This window comes from Natrix helvetica (assembly GCF_964273705.1).
Source record: "Natrix helvetica genome assembly, chromosome: 2".
NCBI lineage: Eukaryota > Metazoa > Chordata > Lepidosauria > Squamata > Natricidae > Natrix > Natrix helvetica.
In genome coordinates, this window is record NC_138552.1 from 289,246,081 (window position 1) to 289,266,635 (window position 20,555).

Sequence of the window (20,555 nt, forward strand, 5' to 3'; positions counted from 1 at the left end):
AATGGGTAACACGAGCAGGCGGTGAAGGTTTTTATCTCCTCCTAGCATTCATCGAGCCTCTTGTAAAAAAATGGAGGATTTTTTCTGCTGGTTCTCCCACACAAAAGCTGAGCGTAAAAATGTGTTCCAAGAAGCGAGTGTGAAGTGTTTCAGACCTATACTTATGCCACCGGTAGCACTGAAGCAAAAATCTTCCACGCTTCTCTCTAGAGCTACCAGAAGTGCGAGAAACACGCTACCCACTCATATTTTATTAATAGATTACATATCTTACCATTCTTTCCAAAAAAGTTCATAGCAGCACAGGGCACACAAATCATTATACACCAGAGTTAAAAAGAACCGAGGAAATGTAAATGAAGTTTGCGAAGATGTCTGTCTTCATCTTGCAAGTCAGCCACGACGGACTAAACCCCAATCTTTGCTTCAAAAGCACAAGGTGCAAAAGTTTTCCCACCCACCCTCACAAAGTTTCTGATTTTTTTTCTGTTACGCTTTGGTGATGGATCCTTCTCGGATGAGGAAGTCGTAGATCTTCCTGGTCTTGTTCACGTCTATCTTGATCAGGGCTCGGGCCTGGGCTAGCCTGAGGCCTCCTTGTTTGTGGCACTCGTTGACTAAAGCGGCTTTGTATTCTAAGTATGCTCCAGGGACCAACCGTACGATTTGACAGAGCTAGGAGAAAGCACTTCTGGTTAGTCAGGTGTCCTATGCACACATCACCCATTCTTCTTCGTTTTCTTCCTGTTTCTCACCTTCACCAAGGCTGCATCTGCTTAATAACCCCTCGATGTTCATTCTACCTCACTGTTTCTCATCTTTAGCAATTTTAAGATTTGCGGACTTTAACTCCCAGAATTCCCAAGGCAACCTCGTCACCCTCTCCTATCCACTTACTCCGTTTCTCCCAAGTTCAGTAAGACTGCATCTGCTTAATAATTCATTGATATTCGTTTTAGACTGATGATTCTCAACCTGAACAACTTCAAGGTATGTGTGGACTTCAACTCCCAGAATTCCCAAGCCAGCATTGTCACCCTCGCCTCTTCACTTCCTCCCAATTTCATCTGCATCTGCTTAATAACTCATCGATATTCGTTCTAGATCAATGATTCTCAACCTTGACTACTTAAAATGATATGAGTGGACTTCAACTTCCAGAATTCCCCAGCCAGCATCATCCCTTCCCCATGATCACTGTGGCTGCGTTGTGTGCACTCTGCAAGGAGGTCACATTCATGGTCATTTTCAGCACCCTGCAATCACATGGCCACAATTTATGTCATTTTTGTTGGAGACTGGCATTGACTTCTGGTTTCTGACAAAAATGTCCCCTAGTGAACAATGGGTCTGCTTAAGACTGTGGCTTTTGCTTTATGACGGTGACATTCGCTTAACAAATGCTGCAAAACACACGTCCCCATATTCAAAACATCTGGTCTCCATAACAGCCAGAAATTCTATTTTTCCAAAATTGGCTGTGTAGGAAAATTTGCTTCACATACAGCTAGGCGTTCTAACTCAAGAGACCTAACGCAGGATGACTGATAGGTGCCAATCAGGCCACCTCTTCAAACACACACACACACACACACACACCAACAGTCAGATCAGTCAGTCCTTTTCGGTACCTTTTCATAAACCTGGCTCTGGGCAACTCTGAAAAGCAACTATCTGTGGAATGTCTATGGAGATTCTCAGTCATCCAGGCCACGGTTGTCCCCAAGGGTGCTTTTTCAAGAGGCAACTGGACTTTCTTGGTTTTTCTCCTTGAAAGCATTTCGCTTCCCATCGAAGAAGCTTCTTCAGTTCTGACTGAATGGTGGGGAATGGAAGGATTGATATTTCTTGCAGTCTTCCTTCCATTCCCCACCATTCAATCAGAACTAAAGAAGCTGCTTGGATGAGAAGCGAAACGTCTTCAAGAGAAAAAATAACCCACACAAAGTCTAGTTGCCTTTTGAAAAAGCAATTTTGGGACTATTTGTAGAATGAGGTATGCAGACAGCAGGCTTACATGCTAGACATTAATTACATGACAAGCCCTTTGCGTCTTCTGGAGGCTGAAATAGGAGCTTATGAATCTGCCCTTCGCCTTAGTAATGCCAGAAGAGTACCAGCAGATGCTCAAGTCTCTAGCTCTCTTCTTCAGTTCCCAGGGCTATAATGACTGCGGTGGAGACACCGACTGCCCACTTTTCTCCCTTTACACCAGGGGTGTCAAACTCGATTTCACTGAGGGCTGCATCGGTGTTACGTTTGACCTCGGAGGGCCAGGATGGGTGTGGCCAGCATGACATCACTCAGGGGGGGGCTGAGGTGGCCTGAGCGTTCTGCTAGCGAAAGTGGGGTCCTGACAGTGGTGGGTTCTGGATCCCGTTGCAACTGGTACGGTGCACTTACCGCCTGTGATGCTCCAGCTGCTCGGCGGAGCGTCGCACATGTGCCATATGCTCCGTGCGCGTAAGCCCCGATCGGCTCAAATACAGGTAAGGAGGGGGGCGGGTCCTCCAGAGCACCATACCGGAACGGTACCTGGTGCTCCCAGTAGGCACCAGTACGCCCATACCGGGGCGTACCGGTTGTATCCCACCACTGGGTCCTGAGCTCCGTTTTCGGCTGGGATGGCCTCCTGCAACCCTCTACCAGCTAAAACAAAGCTTGCGAGGACAGCACCCAGCCCTCCCGAGCTCCATTTTCACTGGCAGAGGCACCACTGTCAGAGGTCCTTCGCTGTTTCCAGGTTGGCCCCATGGGCCAAATCTAAGCATCCCACGGGCCACATCCGGCCCCTGGGCCTTGAGTTTGACACCCCTGCTTTACACTAATAAGAAAATGCTCTAACCCAGCTGAACAAGTGGAAAATGAAGTTTCCGTCAAGGCTACAAGAACGTTATAGATGAAGAATGTTCACTTATGATACTCAGAGACATGAAAAATATCAGCTGAATTTGTCTTCAAGGTTTGGGAGATTTTGGGGGGAAAAGGCAGCTAAGTCTCTTCCTTTTTTTTGAGAAGAAGGAAGAGAAATAACCCCAAATATGCCCATCTCATTATCTTAAGGCAGCGTTTCTCAACTTTAGCTGCTTGAAGACGTCCCCAGCCAGCCGTGCTGGAAATTCTGGGAGTTGAAATCCATCCATATTAAAGTACCCAAGGCTGAGAAACGCTGTTCTAGAATATTTTTTTTGCCTCATGGAATTTGCTTTGGCTGGGGAATTCTGGGAGTTGAAGTCCATCCATCTTTAAGTGGCCAAGGTTGAGAAACACTTAGGACAGAGCTTCTATTCAGAAATTATCAGGGAGTTGAAAGAAGCTTTCAATATTGTTAAAGGTCATTTGTCATGCGTGCAAGCCATCTTTTCTTTTGGACTTCAGGCCTGCCACACTTTCTACTGTCTACTTTCTATTGTGGGAAAATGGGAGGGGGGGATTGTACGGAGTTGGGTGATATGTAGCCATAACAACATTCTTCTTAGAAACTGAAGGTCATCTTTGTCTCTGCACCTGGCTGTAACTGGATGGGAGGAATCTGTATTTGTGGCAGTGGAAGTTTGGGCCATGTGATGAACTTGTGGGTGTTGGGGTAGGATCGTGAACTTTCAACTGGGTGGGGAAAACCGGGAAGCTTTCAGATTCGGGTTTTCCCAGATTTGCCAACATGGCTCTTTTAATAAATTGGAACTTTGAGGAATCCTTTGCCTCGGACTCTGATTTAATTTTGGATGCTAATTGGAACCCTGACACCATTTCTCTATTATAAAGCCTACATTCTTGCCCATTTGTACACAAGAAATTCATTTCTCTTAATTCCGCTGTGGGTATTTGAAAAATAAAAATAACTGAGTCTATATGAGGGTGGCAGGGAAAATATTTAGGCCTTTATGTGTTCCTAGATATGGCATTTCCAGTGGCCACTTATCCACACAGGTATTGTGTGATTAGGGCTAATGGCACAAACCCCATCAGCCAATGCCAGCATTTCAGCTGACCCACATTTGCAGGCCAATCTCAACAAGCAATGGTGGTTTCCTATGAAATAGTGATGGAAAAGATTACATCAGCAGGAAATAGGCAGCATATTCCCCATATTTGCATAACTGTCAGTCAATGCAGGAATTTGGGGCCACAAACACTTTGATGAGGCACAATCCACACAGCCTTAATGATACCAACAGTACCGTATTTTTCAGAGTATAAGACGCTCCAAAGTATAAGATGCAAGTAACTTTTGGAGAGGAAAACAAGGGGGGGGGGGAAATCTACCTCTGCCTCCCACCAATTTTCCTCCTTGCAGCAAACAGCAAAGAAGATATACACAGTTTGTGGTGTTACATTTCAGACTATACTTGTACAGAGGTTGTTAAAATTGATGTGGCTTTCTGGAAGTATACACTATTCTCTGCTATTTAAAAGAAAATAGAATAGCACTGGGCCTCTTCAGATCAAGCATTTATTTTAAAAGCTTCTTCACTTTGTTAAGTTGTCTAGAACGATAATAAAGCAGTCTTTAAAAAATAAGTCTGATAATTTGAACATTCTATAGGCATTTATAGTTATTGACTTACCTCCATGCAGCAAACAGCAACTTTCAATTTCAGGAGGGGCCTTCCGATCATCAGCTGTTTCAGGCTGCAGGGATTGCCATAGCCTATTGCCCCCTCCGCAAGCCCCATTTTCTCCACTTGTTGCAAGGAGGTAAATTGCTGGGAGGCAGAGGCCAAAGGATGGGGGCTGGTGGGTGGGCAGGGCTACATTCGGTGTATAAGACACACCCAAATTTTCACCCTCTTTTAGGGGGGAAAAGGTGCATCTTATACTCTGAAAAATACAGTAATTTAACATGAGGGTCTTTGCAACCAGTCTCTGAATCTCCGTTACCTCTTTTTCCTTCTCGTTCAGCTTTTCCGTTCCAGGGAGACCGGTGAGGTTCAGCGGAGGGGCACTTCTTCTACCTGTGGACAGGTAAGACAACCAGCTCTGGTTAGGAGGAGTCAGGGTTTGGAGAAGAAGCTCTGGCAGTTATTTTCCACATGAGTGCTGGGGGATTAGAAGGGGCAGGCAGAGAGGTGAGAGAGTTAAAAAGGGGGCAGACCAACCTGGCCCTGTCCTGAGAGGCCCATCAAACGTTAACCTTGGGGTGTGCAACTAGAATCACTAATGCCTCCATGCGGAGAAGAAACCCAATGTTTTTCATCAAAGCAGCCTCTTGCTGTTTGGCAATGGACAAACCTGAATGCCAGTAATTACCAGTAATCGGGAGCCGTGGTGAGCTAGTGGTTAGCGTGCAGTATTGCAGGCTAACTCTGCTCCCTGCCAGGAGTTCAATCCTGACTGTCTCAAGGTTGGCTCAGCCTTCCATCCTTCCAATGTTGGTGAAATGAGAATCCAGATTACCGGGGGCAATTGGTTGACTCTGTAAAACGCTCCAAGAAGGCTGCAAAGCACTACGAAGCGGTATGTAAGTCTACATGCTCTGGCTAAGTAATCTGTGATTCTGGGGTTGCCTTCCAATACAGGGGTGGGCAACTGATTTTCCCAAGGGGGCTACATGAGAAACTGCAACTGTTGCGGAGGGCTGAATCGAAAGGGCTGTGAGCCTGCATAGGAATGATAGATAGATAAAATAGATTAACAGAGTTGGAAGGGACCTTGTAGATCACCTAGTCTAGTGATGGCGAACAGAAACGTTGCACAGAAACGTTGTGCGCGCACTCGTCAGCGCCACGCTTTGGAAAAGCCAAACTTCCGGTTTCTAACATGCATGCCTGCCCAACAATCAGCTGGCCAGCACGCATGCACAGGCTGGTTTTCGGCATGCGCGAAGGGATCGCGCTCTGGAAAAGCCGAACTTCCGGGTACTGGCGTGCATGCACACCCGATAATCAGCTGGCCAACGCGCATGTGCACACTCGTTTTTGGCACTGCCGCACGGACAAAGGACAGCTGATTATTGCGCGTGCATGCACTTGCAAGGCAAACCAGAAAGACAAATAGGCAAGGCGTGTGCTGGGTGACATGGCTTGCATGCGTGGCATAGGTTCGCCATCACGGACCTAGTCCAAACGCCCGCCCAAGCAGGAGACCCTACACCATTTCTGACAAATGGCAGTCCAATTTCTTAATCAGCAGGTAGAATACAGGTATGGTATCCGCATAAAGCTCCCAGTGATGAAGAAGCTCCCACAACTTCCGAAGGCAACTTCTCCTCCATTGGTTGATTGCTCTCACTGTCAGAAAATTTCTAGGTTTGAATATCTCCTTGATCAGTTTAAGGAACGCACGCATGCACATATGTAAATTGAAAAATAAAAGCACTTTCAAAATAAAAGCAAGGGCCAAGGAGGGCCAGATGTTCCCCAGGGACCATAACGTCCAGGTCTGTTCCAAAGACACTATTAATTAAGAAATCAGATCAAGTCTCTTATGGCAGCCTGGTGGGAAAAAGGGGTGCTATTTGGCCCTGCCATCTCTAACCCTGGCAAGAAAACGTTGCTCTGCTACACGGGTAGTTCTCAACTTGCAACCCCAATTGAGCCCAAATGTCTTGTCTTGCTAAGCAAGACAGTTGTTAAGTGAGTTTTGCCCCACTTTACAGTTGTTAAATGAATCACTGCAGCTGTTGAGTTAGTCAGCTGTTGAGTAGAAGTGCCTCTGGTTTCCCCCTGACTTTGCTGGTCAGACAAAAGGGCACAAGAGTCAATCACATGACCCAGGACAATGCAAATGTCATAATGTGAGCCAGTTGCCAAGCATCTGAATTTTGACCACGTGACCATGTGGATGCGGCAATTAGTTCTAAGTATGAAAAACGGACGTAAGTCACTTTTGTCAGGCTTGCAGCCATATTCCTTTTGGGTCTTTGGCCTGCCACACTTTCTATTATTCTATTCTGCCTTTTCTATTATGGGAAAATGGGAGGGGGGATTGTATGGAGTTAGATGATATGTAGCCATAACAAAATTCCTTCTAGAAAGCCAAGGTCATCCTGTGTCTCTGCACCTGGCCGGAACTGAACGGATGGAACTGCCAGCATGGCAGAGGGAGATTGGACCATGGGATGGACTTGTGGGTGTGGGGGCAAGATCATGAACTTTCAACTGGGTGGGGAAAACCGGGAAGCTTTCAGATACGGGTTTTCCCAGATGTGCCAACATGGCTCTCTTAATAAATTGGAACTTTGAACAATACTTTGCCTTGGACTCTGATTTAATTTCGGATGCTATTTGGGACCTTGACAACTTTCCTCAGTGCTGTGGTAATATCAAACGGTCACTAAACGAATGGCTGTAAGTCGAGGACTATCTCTTTACCCAAGGAGAAGTCTCCTGCAGTAGAAAGAGGAGAATTCGGTAATGGACAGGTTTGCCTTTGCTATACGCCTCTGCATTTTGATAGCAATCTAGAGAATTTAACAGGATCCCGTGGGATTTAAACATGCAGCACGATAGCAATCTTCCCTTCCGTGGAAGGGCTGTTCCACGGAAGAGGGAGTAGTTCGATTCTATCCACAACATCTAGATAGAACAAGGCTAGAACAAGAAGCAACAAGTGGGAGCTTTACAGGAGCAGATCCCTACTTGAAAGGCGGAGGAACATCCCGAGTTTAAATTATGAAAATTGGGAAGAGTCCTGGAATGCGGGGGACGGACAGGACGGACTTGATTGTTGGAAGTGTTGCTGCCATTCCGAAGGGGGCGGAGGATGCTTCTTGGGGGGTGATTGCTTTGAGTGCTTTTGCTATAACCGCAGGGGAAATAAGGAGGGGGACTGGGCAGTGGTGGGATGCAAACGGTCTAACAACCGGTTTGGTGAGTGCACGCTTTGTGCTCCACACACACCCGACACGCCGCACCACCCTGCGCTGCACCATCCCGCAGCCCGTTTTGGGCCTAGGAGGCCTCCCTGCACTTATCTAGGAGCCAGAACAGGGCACGTGGGGACTCCTGGAAGGGGAGGGGAAAGTGGGGTGGGGCCAGCTGGTCGTGGGAACTACCGGTTCACTGAACCGGATGTAAAACTAACATCTGGTTCGCCTGAAACGGCCCAAAGCGGCTGAATGCCACCCCTTGGACAGGGCCATCAGGATGGATCCCCTGCCAGCTGGTTCCAGCCTGTTACTCAAGGCCTCAGCATCAGAAGGATGACCTATTATCACCATCCCACCTCGGGGTTCTCATAACACCCTTGTGGCTATTGTATTGGCTATTGGTGGACATAGGGCACTGGTTGAATGGGGGAAATTAGCTTAACGCTTTATGCCGTAATCTTTAGACTCTGCCTGACTTCTCTGCAAAATCACTTGTTGGTAAAAATGTCTTTTGAAATACTGTTTGTTTCAACAGTCATGCTTTCCTGGGACAATAGCTGAGGCAGGTCCGTACAGAAAGTTTTTAAGCAAAGGCTGGAGCGCTGCTGATCTATGAGGGTCTATAAGAAAGAGGTGTCCAACCTTGGCAACTTTTAAGTCTTGTGGACTTCAACCTCCAGGTTTTAAAGTTGTCAACTTTGGACATCCCTGGTCTAAGAATTTCTTCCTGGACAGGAATCTATGTTTCCAAGCATTTATTCATAGCAATGAAGCCCCACCAAGTTATAGGTAGCCCTCAGTTTAACAACCCCAGTTGAATCCAATATTTCCATTGCTGGGAGACAGTTGTTAAAAGTCCGTTTTGCCCCATTTTACGACCTTTCTTGCCACTGTTGTGAAGCGAATTGTTAAATTAATAGCCTGGTTGTGAAGTGACTCTGGCTTCCCCATGGAGTTTGCTTGTCAGACGGTCGCAAACGATGATCACGTGATCCTGGGACACGGCAACCGTCGTAAGTATGAGCCAGATGCCAATCATCCGAATTCTGATCATGTGACCATAGGGGTGTTGCAACAAGTGTAAAAAATGATCATAAGCCACTTTGTTCAGTACCATTATAACTTTGAATGATCACCAAACAAACGGTTATAAGTTGAGGACTGCTTGTACAGGTAGTCCTTAACTTATGACCGGTCGCTTGGAGTCTCTTTGGAGTTACAACGGACCTCCCCAGGGCTGCTAATGACAGATTTGAATTTCTGACGGCCAACTCCCTTTGGCCACGTGATCACATTTTTGGTGCTTGGCAACTGGCCGGCATTTATGGCTGTTTTCAGAGTCCCCTGGCCGCTTCCAGTTTCCAGCAAAAAATATCCCATCGGGGACAATGGATTTGCTTAACGACTATGGTGTGTTTGCTTACTGACTGCGCTATTTGCTTAACAATCGCTGCCAAAAAAAAAAGTTGTAAATTGGGTGCGGTCTCATGATGACCCACTTAATGACCATCATGATTTAGAGGTAGTTTTCAAGTTACAACCACAATTAAGTCAAAATTTGCTAAGCGAGACTGTTGTTAAGTGAATTTTTGGCCCCATTTTACGACCTATCTTGCCACCGTTGTGAAGTGACTCCCTGCAGTTGTTAAGTTAGTAACACAGTTGTTAACTGAATCTGGTTTCCCCATTGAGTTTGTTCGTCAGAAGGTCGCAGAAGTTAAACATGTGACCCCGGGACATTGCAACCGTCATACCTATGAACCAGTTGCCAAGCCCCCGAATTTTGATTGTGACGACCACAATGGGGAATGGGAATGCTGCAACGGTCACAAGTCACTTATGTCACACATTTCACAGGTCGGTGCCATTGTAAGAGTGCAGAGAAGAGCAACAAAGATGATTAGGGGACTGGAGACTAAAACATATGAGGAACAGTTGCAGGAACTGGGCATGGCTAGTTTAATGAAAAGAAGGACTAGGGGAGACATGATAGCAGTCTTCCAATATCTCAGGGGTTGCCACAAAGAAGAGGGAGTCAAACTATTCTCCAAGGTACCTGAGAGCAGGACAAGAAGCAATGGGTGGAAACTAATCAAGGAGAGAAGCAACAGAACTGAGGAGAAATTTCCTGACAGTTAGAACAATTAATCAGTGGAACAGAAGATGCCTCCAGAAGTTGTGAATGCCCCAACACTGGAAGTCTTTAAGAAGATGTTGGATACCCATTTGCCTGAAACGGTATAGGGTTTCCTGCCTAGGCAGGGGGTTGGACTAGAAGGCCTCCAAGGTCCCTTCCAACTCTACTATTGTATTGTATTGTATTGTATTGTAACTTTGAAAGGTCACTAAGTGAACTGTTGTAACTTGACAGCTACCCCTACAACAATCATTCCAGACTCAATTATGGTCGTTGAGTTGACGACTACCTATAATTGGCATTTCAGGATATTTTGCAGGAAAAGGAGCATATTAAGCATCCTTTTGTGTTATTCTTGGCATTGTTGTAAAAATGGAATAAGTGATTTCCTTAGGAGAGGCCTGAGATCCAGTGGACAGTGGAATCCTTGTGGTTATTGTGTGTTGGGCCCTACCTGGCCACACAGCAGACAAGCAATTTTGGGCCATTCGGAGCACACCTGACAGGCAGGCTTGATTCTTCTTCCTGGTGTCTGATTTTCTGAACAGGTGACACATCAGACACCAGCAATGTCAGCGGATGACTCAGACTGAAACCTCTTCACATTTATGTGAGGTAATCGCTGGAAAGATGCAGCTAAGAAAATGAGTAGGAACACTTACTAAGCAGTGAGCTGTCACACAAGAGAAATGCCATTATTATGATGATTTCCCCTGAAATGAGACTAAAGCCGACAAGGTGGCACCAATCTTGTGCCACCTTCAAGATTAATGTACAGGTGAAACTCGAAAAATTAGAATATCATGCAAAAGTTCATTTATTTCAGTAATGCAACTTAAAAGGTGAAACTAATATATGAGATAAGACTCATTACATGCAGAGCAAGATAGTTCAAGCCGTGATTTGTCATAATTGTGATGATTATGGCATACGGCTCATGAAAACCCCAAATCCACCATCTCAGAAAATTAGAATATTACATGCGATCAACCAATAAAACAAGGATTGTACATAGAACAATATCGGACATTGCATGTAATGAGTCTTATCTCATGGATTAGTTTCATCTTTTAAGTTGCATTACTGAAATAAGTCGGGACTATACATACACATACGAAGGAGGGGGTGGGAGAAAAGGGAAACGGAGCTTGGAGGGAAATGAAATGCCAGCGATAATTACCTTAATGGGCAGTGGCTTAAAATGAAAAAAGAACAAAACAGCTTGCAAGTTTTTAGCTTGGAGCAAATGTAGGCGAGGAGAGAGAGAGACGCCTCCCCATTCAACAGCTACCTTTTCCTTTCCCCTTTTGAGATTCTACAAGGAACGTTAATTACGAATGTGCTTTGTGTATGCTTCATTTGAGCTCTAGTGATTCCCAATTTAATATCCAGATCCTGACTGGGGAATGACATCTGAGGACTCATTTTATGGGCACATGCCATACATTCTTGTGAACGCATGTAAAACAATCACATACATAAGTGTGAGTGTGTCACAGGCTTGTATGTCGTAAGTGCTTCTTTGCAGTAACATGTCATGAGGGGGGCTGGCTTTCTTAAATCCAATGAGCTGGTGATTCTGGAAAGGTGTGTATGTGTGTGTGTGTGCACTGCCTGCTTGTGCAGCCTATTGCAATTAAACTGCTGAGAAAAACCCAACTCTGGGCACTAATAAGTGAAAAAGAACCACAACTGCTACTTTTTTTTAATGGATGCTTTGAAGTCATTCAAAAACCATTTCCTGTTATTTTGAATGTATTGATTTTATATGTCAGGTGCATTTCATACTGGGGGCAGCTGATGCTACACTGGAAGGTTTAATTGATTTTAGTAGATGAGGATGCTGATGCTTATTTTATTGGGCTTCCATTATGCTCACTTAGAAGCCCATGATAAACAAAACGATTCCTGCAGAAGAGAATATTTGTAACTCAGGATTGAACTGTTGAGATCCTTGGGGGCACTTTGGCCTGGCGGCTTTCTTGCAGATGTTTCACTACCAGACACGGTAACATCATCAGTGCATTGATCACAAAGGCCAGGGGTGTCAAACTCAAGTTCATTGAGGGCCGCATCAGGGTTGTTTGACTTGGGGGGGGGGGGGGGGGCGGCAATGGCCAGATGTGTGGGTGTGGCCAGCTTCATATCACTCATGTTGGGGGTGCCTGTGGCCCCCAGCGCTCTGCCAGCGAAATGGATTCCTGAGCTCCGTTTTCAGCTGGAAAGGCGTCCTGCAGCCCTCTTCCAAGCAAAAATGGAGCTTCGGGGGAGGGGGAGGGACGCAGTCCTTGCAAGCTCCGTTTTTGGCTGCGAAGGCCTCCTGCAGCCCACTTCTGAGCAAAAATGGAGCTCGGGGTTGGGGGGGTTGGGGTGGCAGACGCAGTCCTTGGGAGCTCCGTTTTTGGCTGCGAAGGCCTCCTGCAGCCCTCTGTCAGTGAAAACAGCGTGTGTGAGTCCCCCATCCGCCACTTTTGCTGGCAGAGGGTTGCAGGAGGCCGTTGCAGCCAAAAACAGAGGTCAAGGGGACCACATATGGCCCTCCTGAGCAATGTTTTCGCTGGCAGAGGCACTACAGGCCAGATCTTCACTGTTTCCAGGGTGGCCCAGATCTAAGCATCCTGAAGGCCAGATCGGGTCTGTGGGTCTTGAGTTTGACACCCCCTGACATAGGCACTGTTGCTATTACCTAGTTTGGTAATGAAATGTCTGCAAGATAACAATCCCAGAGCGCACCAAGGACCAAGCAAAAAGATTCTTGCTTATGCATGTGTGGCCTTCTACGAAGAAGGGAGGATCAGAAACCTGCCAGCCTTTCAGAACAATTTTCAATGAAGAACACCAAGGCCTTTCTTTTCAAAGAGGAGAGATGTTGAGTGCATTAATAATTAGGGATCCGGACTCCCTTTCCCCATTTTTACAGCATAACAACGGATGGATAGGCACAGAAGGAAATACCTGAATTTGACGTAATTGGTACTGTGAGACTCAGGCCGGAATCACTGTAAATAAATATAAAAAGGAGGAGGTTAGCCAAAAGTAAGATCTGTTCAGCCTTAGCAGAAGTAAGAAACAGAGTCCTTGTCATGAAAAAACCCTCTTTATTTACCTTTTGTGAATTAATGGTATTCACCCAACGAAAAGTCCAGGCAAGAGTCCTTCAAGGAGTTAACTGCAGTAACAGACCTTATCAGTTCCTTGCTATAATTGCAAGGCCCTGAGCTCCCAGCCAAAAGGCTGCAAATTAAGTTCTGGAAAGGCAGTCTTTGTTGGACGAAACAAAATCTTTGAGCAAAGTCTTCAGAAATACGAACTGTTGTCTCCTAAGACAACCACTCCCCTTTCCTTCTATGTATTCCCCAGCCAAGGAGGGGCCATTCAGCATCCACATTTGCTTTGCTTCCCAAGTCAACTCCTTGTCCTCCGTTGTTCATCACCTCTCCTAACTGCTCTGCTCTGCTCGTGCATCTGGAACAGGCCCCAGCTGTTCTTCCTCCTCACTCATATCAGCCTCCAAGGGCAGCTGCCTCTCTGGCAGACAGTCCTGGCTCTATCTCTGTGTCTGACGCTGAGCATCCATCAGAGCCTTCCCCAGACTGACCCAAGTTCTTCCCCAATCTCCTGATTGTCCGAGTCAGCCGCCAGTTCCGTTGACAGCTGGTGGGCCGAAACAAGATCCACATATTAAAAGTTAAGCAGAGCTTAAGGCAAAGAACATTTCTCAAGATGAATGAACTGATGTTCTGGCTGCTTCCAGGCTGAAGCCCTTCAGGGAAGGCAGAAGAAAGAAAAGGGACTTGACATAGTTGCTTCTTCTGCTGTATTTACAGGTATTCCTTGACTTATGACTATTTGTTTAGTAACAGTTCGAAGTTACGACACTGAAAAAGGGGACTTATGACCGTTTTCCACACTCAACAACGGTTGCAACATCCTTGGGGTTATGTGATCACAACCCAGAAGCTTGGCAACTGGCATGATTTACGACGGTTGCAGTGTCCCAGGGCCATGTGAAAAGCTTTTGAAATCTTCTGACAAGCAAAGTCAATGGGGGAGACCAGATTCACTTCACAATCGTGCTACTAACTTAACAGCTGCAGTGTTTTTGTGGCAGGAAAGGGTGTAAAAGGAGGCAAAAATCACTTAACGACTGTCTCGCTTAGCAACAGAAATGCTGGGCTCAATTGTGGTCGTAGGTCGAGGACCTGTCATTATTTTGGTTTTTTTGGCCAAGTACCCTGTGGGCCTTCAACAAACAGCAGCTAAATGATCCTTTCTGGTATGAGTTTTTACTCTTCAGTTATACAGAGTCCAGCTGAGCAACAGATCAAAAGAATAAAAGCTCTCTAAGCAATTGCCATCTTCCTGCCATAAAATGCAAGGGAACGGGGAAGGAATTTGGGAAAGTGAGGATCAGGCATGGGAATGGGGAGGGGAAACACAAGCCGATGGGAACCAGAGGTGTCCAATTGGAAAGGGTGAGCCGCCACAGACACATAGCCTCAGAACAGAATGCGAATCGAGAGGCGCCAACCCTCAAAGCAGTTCTCAAAGCACGAGGAAGGAATACAGGAAGGAATCCTCAGCTTACAACAGTTCATTCAGTGACCGTTCAAAGTTACAACGGAAATGAAAAAGTGACTTGTGACCATTTTTCACACTTACAACCATTGCAATATCCACAGGGTCACCTGATTTACGATCAGGTGCTTGAAAAATGGTTCCTATTTATGATGGTTAGTGTGCCAGGATCACATGATTATATTTTGTGATCTTCTGACAAGCAAAGTCAATGGGGAAGCCCGATTCACTTAACAACCGGGTCACTAATTTAACAACTGCAGTGATTCACTTAACAACGGGGGCAAGAAAAATCCTAAAATGGGGCAAAACTCACTTAATAAAATTTCTCACTTAGCAACATAAATTCTGGGCTCGATTGTGGTTGTAAGTCAAGGACTATCTGTACTATTGGACATCGTTGGTCAAGGGGAGGAGGGAAAGGAGAAAAGTACAACCTTTGCGTGGAAGTACTCAGACCTAGTACTTTACTTTCACTTTAACCGCTTAACTGTAAAAATCGTAAAAGAGCCATTCGCTTCAAAAAACCTGGGAGTCTAGGGTCTTTCTTTCCTAAATGTCTAAGTCGGGGCAGGTCTGACACTGTTTTGGCTGAGTTCCACAACCTTTTCCTTTTGCTGAGAAGGTAAAGACCTCTTCCAATTAGCTGGCCTGGCTCAACCATAGTCTTACCTTATCGCTCCTGATGGGTTTTTTAAATTTTGTAATTTAATCGCGGGTGTTTTAAATTGTCTATTTTAAATTCTATTTTATATATTTGATACCTCCTCCATGTATATGTATATGTATATGTGTATGTACGTGTATGTGTTTCTTTTTATCTGTGTATGTATTCTTCATTTATATATTGTATGTGTTTTTATTGTACGCCGCCCCGAGTCCTTCGGGAGAGGGTGCGGCTAACAAATAAAATATTATTATTATTATTATTATTATTATTATTATTATTATTATTATTATTATTATTATTATTATTATTATTATTATTATTATTATTATTATTATTATTATTATTATTATTATCTGTTGTCTGAAGGAATGAAGGAGCTCAGAAAAGACCAGCCACCTCTTGAGAACCTGGCTGGAGGGCTCACGCTGGCCAGTTGCGGGAAAAGGAAGTTTCCTAATTGTTGGTCCCAACACTATGACCAGAGGTTGGAATGATGTCAGCCACAGACGCAGGAGAAAGCCAATATTGAGTGGCACAATTTTCAGAAGCCAGAATTGGTTGGATCCCTGCCTCACTTGGCACATCAAATGTACATCCTGCTTCCCAAGAACAATTGCTCCTATCTTGGAACAGAAAATAGGAACACAGGCTTTGCCTGGAAGTGAGCCAGTCTGGTTTAGTGATTAAAGCACCAGGCTAGAAACTAGGAGACGGTAAAGTTCTAGTCCTCCCTGAAGCATGAAAGTCAACTGGGTCACTTTATGTCAATCATCAGGAGATGGTGAGTCGTAGTCCCATAATAGGCCTGAACAGGCAGCAGGTTCACTTTGGATTAATCACCAGGAGACGGTGAGTTCTAATTCTGCTTTAGGCATGAAAACTGGCTGGGTGACTTTGGGCCAGTCTCTCTGTTTCAGTCCAACCCAACTACAAGATTGTTGTTATGGGGATAATCGGAGGAGGAAGGGATTATTAGGTATGTTCACAGGCTTGAGTTATTTATAAAAAATGATAAAGATGGGATATAAATCAATATATGCATAACTAATAAAAGTACGAAAGAAATCTGGTCCTATTCTGTTGTTTCACCCAAGGTTGGCAGAGCTCTTGAAAGATGAACATAAGGCTAATGGCTTCTTTTTCGTATTATCTGTCCATTCATTCCTCAAGCAAACCTGCCCATTTTAAAAAATACAGATTTTCCTTCGTTTTTTTCTTCTCTCAAAGCAAAACAGGACATACATGTCAGCTTGCCGGCTGAGCCACTGCTGGCAGGCGCTGCTGTCCTGGATGTACTGCAGGACTTCGGAGAGCATGGTGCGCTTTAGTCGCTCCTCTTCCCGCACCTTCTTCAGATGATCGTATGTCCTCGCACCTGTGTCCAAAGAATAGAAAGGGGAATTGTGGGTGTCAGAAGAGTGCTGGGGCAGATTTACCTCCTCTCCCATGTCAAATTAAAGAAAAACAGTTTATCCCATTAAAAAGTATGTCAAGACTGCCATTCTTCTATAGCCATGCTTCGCCAGATGCCAGTCTGACATAGGCAACGGGGGGGGGGAGGGACAAGTGAGGCTGGGATAAGGGGGGATCGTAGCTACTTTTCTGCCATCCTGTGGGAGCCGCTGGCACTTCCATGGTCATGGCATGGAATGCAGCACCATCCAGGCTGCCAAGTCAGGGATCGTTACAGAAATAATTTGTTTGAATGTAATTGGAGAGTTAAAGATAACTAGAGGAAAGGTGGGGAGAAGGGAAAAGTTAACCAGATGCTTGGGGCGCGAAAAACCCAGATCCGGTTTTGCTACACTGTAATCATTCCCCTTTAGTAAAGTGTACGTTCGTAAACAATGGATTCAAGAGTCTTTCTTTCCTAACTGACCAAGTTGGGATGGCTGACCTGTAACCCACATTTGGAACTTTGCTATATTATATGTGTTGAGAGCAGCAAAACTCTTCTATGCACAAAGATGGGAAGATATGCTAATTCCCATTAAGGAAGAATGAATGGCAAAGGTGATAGAGTTGGTGGAGAGGGAAAAATTGATTGTTTAATTTAAAGAGAAGACTTTAGCTAGATTTATTTTTAAGTTGGAAACCACTTCTGGATTTTTTTGCTAAAAAAAAAATTGAAATGTTGATTTTAGGTTTTGATGATTGAACTGATTTTGCTATTATACAATACAATAGCAGAGTTGGAAGGGACCTTGGAGGTCTTCTAGTCCAACCCCTGCCTAGGCAGGAAACCCTACACCGTTTCAAACACAGGTTATCCAACATCTTCTTAAAGACTTCCAGTGTTGGGGCATTCACAACTTCTGGAGGCAAGTCGTTCCACTGATTAATTGTTCTAACTGTCAGGACATTTCTCCTTAGTTCTAAGTTGCTTCTCTCCTTGATTAGTTTCCACCCATTGCTTCTTGTTCTACCTCAGGTGCCTTGGAAAATAGTTTTACTCACTCTTCTTTGTGGCAGCCCCTGAGATATTGGAAGACTGCTATCATGTCTCCCCTAGTCCTTCTTTCTATTAAACTAGACATACCCAGTTCCTGCAACCGTTCTTCATATGTTTTAGTCTCCAGTCCCCTAATCCTCTTTGTTGCTCTTCTCTGCACTCTTTCTAGAGTCTCCACATCTTTTTTTATATCGTGGCAACCAAAACTGAATGCCGTATTCCAAGTGTGGCCTTCCCAAGGCATTATAAAGTGGTATTAACCCTTCACGTGATCTTGATTCTATCCCTCTGTTGATGCAGCCTAGAACTGTGTTGGCTTTTTTGGCAGCTGCTGCATACGGCTGGCTCATATTTAAATGGTTGTCCACTAGGACTCAACAAATGGCTTGAAGTGTTGTGTTCAAAAGGTTAAATATATTTTTGGTTTTTGGTTTTTTTTTTTTGTATTTTACTGCAGCGAAAAAACTTGAAGTCACAATTTCTCTCTCTCTCTCTCTCTGTTTTCTAACTTGTTTTTTTTTAATGTATTTTAATTTTATAATGAAACTTAAAAGTAACCAAACTCTTAACTGTAGGAAGATAATACACATAAAAGACAGCGGTGCTAACCTTTATCGTTTAACGCACGTGGCCAATGAGTCATTAAAAAACATCCTAATATTTATCAGACATGTCAAAGCTGAATAATTCTATAAATAACGCTTACATAGTTGTAAAAAACATTCAGATGCAATGAAATCCAAGTGATTGACATTTCCTGTTGGGCTTTGAGAAGTCAACCAGATTTGCTGGAGAATAATAACCTAGGGCCGTGGTGGAGAACCTGTGACACACATGCCACAGGTGGCATGTGGAGCCATCGCCCCAGTTCAGCTCCACCGCGCATGCATGCACGCCTCCCACCAGCCAGTTAATTTTTGGGTTTCTGCTGTGCATGCAGGGAGGGCGTGCGGGAGGCATGCGTGGAGGGAGCAGTTGCATGCGCATATGCGGGGAGGAGCCCAACACCCCGTGACCCGTTTTTGGTCCCCGAGGCTGCAGGGAGGCCTACTAGAGCCAAAATGGGGCGCGGGGGGATGCACATGCATGCATGGGGGACAGGAGGGAGCGCAGGGGGTGTCGTGCATACATAGGCAGTCTGCGGAGGGGTGTCACACGCGCATTGCATTATGAGGGCACGCGACGACAAAAGGGTTAGTCATCACTGACCTACAGAGAGCCATTTTTCTCACAGCTACTGAGAATGACTACCATATATAAATGACTACCGTAGTTTATATTAGACAGCAACAACCATTGTTCTGCAGTGTTGTTAACTTTTGAGTGGTGGTCACTGAATGAGTGGTCATTAAATGAGCTTGCTGGAAAAGACCAATCCTGTAGTCATTTACAGGGCCTGTTTTATACCTCGATGCGAAAACGAAGCTGAGCATCCTCCATTCTGCTCACTGATTTCTGATCTCTTTTCAGTATGAGACTGAAATGAATTCAGGGTTTGTTCCTATAGGTAAGGGGTGTCAAACTGGTGGCCCACGGGCAGGATGCATCACCCACGCACAAGCCAATGCCGACCTCAGCACCGCAAATGGGAAAAACCTCATGAAACATCACGTGACAGCAATGTGAGATGGTGAGTTTGACACCCGTGCTATAGATTAGTTTACTATAGCTGGGAGCAGAGTGGCTCGCGAGGTTAGAACACTGGGCTGCTGATAGGTAGGCTTGCGTTTGAGACCTGTTGCTGCTGCAGGGTGGGGTGAGTTCCCGTCACATGCTCCAGTTCCTTCCAACCCAGCACTTTGAAAGCAGGTGACCACGAGTAAATTAATGGGTAACACTTCAGTGGACAACTTTATGGGGATATGAAAGGAGCCTCCAATTGACCCCCCCGGGTAAAAGTGATGTCAACAGTAAATCCTCTAGCCACAGAAGATGTCAGTACTTCCAACATGAAAAAAGCATACTGTAAAATCAAGATTAAGCTGGGGATCCTGAATGGCTGGTTTGAAATCTCTCATATTGACAATTGTTGGGCACTGCTGACAGGTCATTTTTCCCCCCTAGCAGGAAGCTGTACTCTTCATGACAGAGCACATAGCTACTGTATTGTCTGATGAAAGGACTCCCAGGGATTTGCGACTCAGTCAGCTCGTTCTCAGGTGGATTGGTCACTGCTGCAGAATTTAGCAGCTGCCATCTGGGGCATCCCCTAAACATCCACCTTCTTTGCAGAATGCTGGTTCTTCATCAATTATAATGACTTGAGCCTTTGTCACTAATAGTTTAGGTTTCAAAACTCACATTGGCGTTTCTCATTTAGGGGTGGCAACACGACAGAACAGACCACAGGCAAATTCACTTATGCGGGTAGTCCTCGCTTAATACTCATAATTGGGACCAGCCACTTGATCACTAAGTGGCAAATCACGTGACTGCAAGGGCTAATGCCCTCACTTTCCTTTCCATTGCGGCCAACTCACCACGGCCATTTCGCCGCACGACAAGAACTACACTAATATCAAAGAAATGGTGGAATAGAATCATTAAAGAAAGGATGCCAAAGGAGGGGCAGAATGAAGTGGGAATGGCAAAAATTAAAATAATGTTTATTTATTTTAAATAATTAAATAGAATTGTGAAATTGTCCCGCAACAAGTGGTCTCATGGTGAGTTGGCCGTGGCGACTTGTCCTGCGCTAAGTTGTCCCATTCCCACTGTAGTCGCTAAGCAAAGCATCATGATTACAATTTACAAATTTGCTTCCATCATCTTTATTAACTCTGTTTGGAGTGGTGCGGTGGCCTAGAGGTGGAGCTCTCACCTCACAATCAAGAGGCTGTGAGTTCGATCCTAGGTAGAGGCAGATATTTCTCTCTCTGGGCACATCTGCTGCGAACTCTACATTGGC

At 45.2% G+C, this 20,555-nt stretch overlaps 1 protein-coding gene across 2 annotated transcripts in view; it reads right to left on the reverse strand.

Moving 5' to 3' along the window:
• Positions 1–200: 200 nt before the first annotated feature.
• The window catches only part of TADA2A (transcriptional adaptor 2A), a 58,506-nt gene continuing 38,151 nt past the window's right edge, over positions 201–20,555 (reverse strand). For both annotated transcript variants that reach the window (XM_081945467.1, XM_081945468.1), the window contains 4 exons: positions 16,438–16,570; positions 12,903–12,946; positions 4,882–4,955; positions 201–675 (listed from right to left, as the gene is read on the reverse strand). In XM_081945467.1, coding sequence (XP_081801593.1) covers positions 490–675; positions 4,882–4,955; positions 12,903–12,946; positions 16,438–16,570 — 437 coding nt within the window. In that variant the 3' untranslated portion in view covers positions 201–489. The remainder of the gene's footprint in view (positions 676–4,881; positions 4,956–12,902; positions 12,947–16,437; positions 16,571–20,555) is intronic.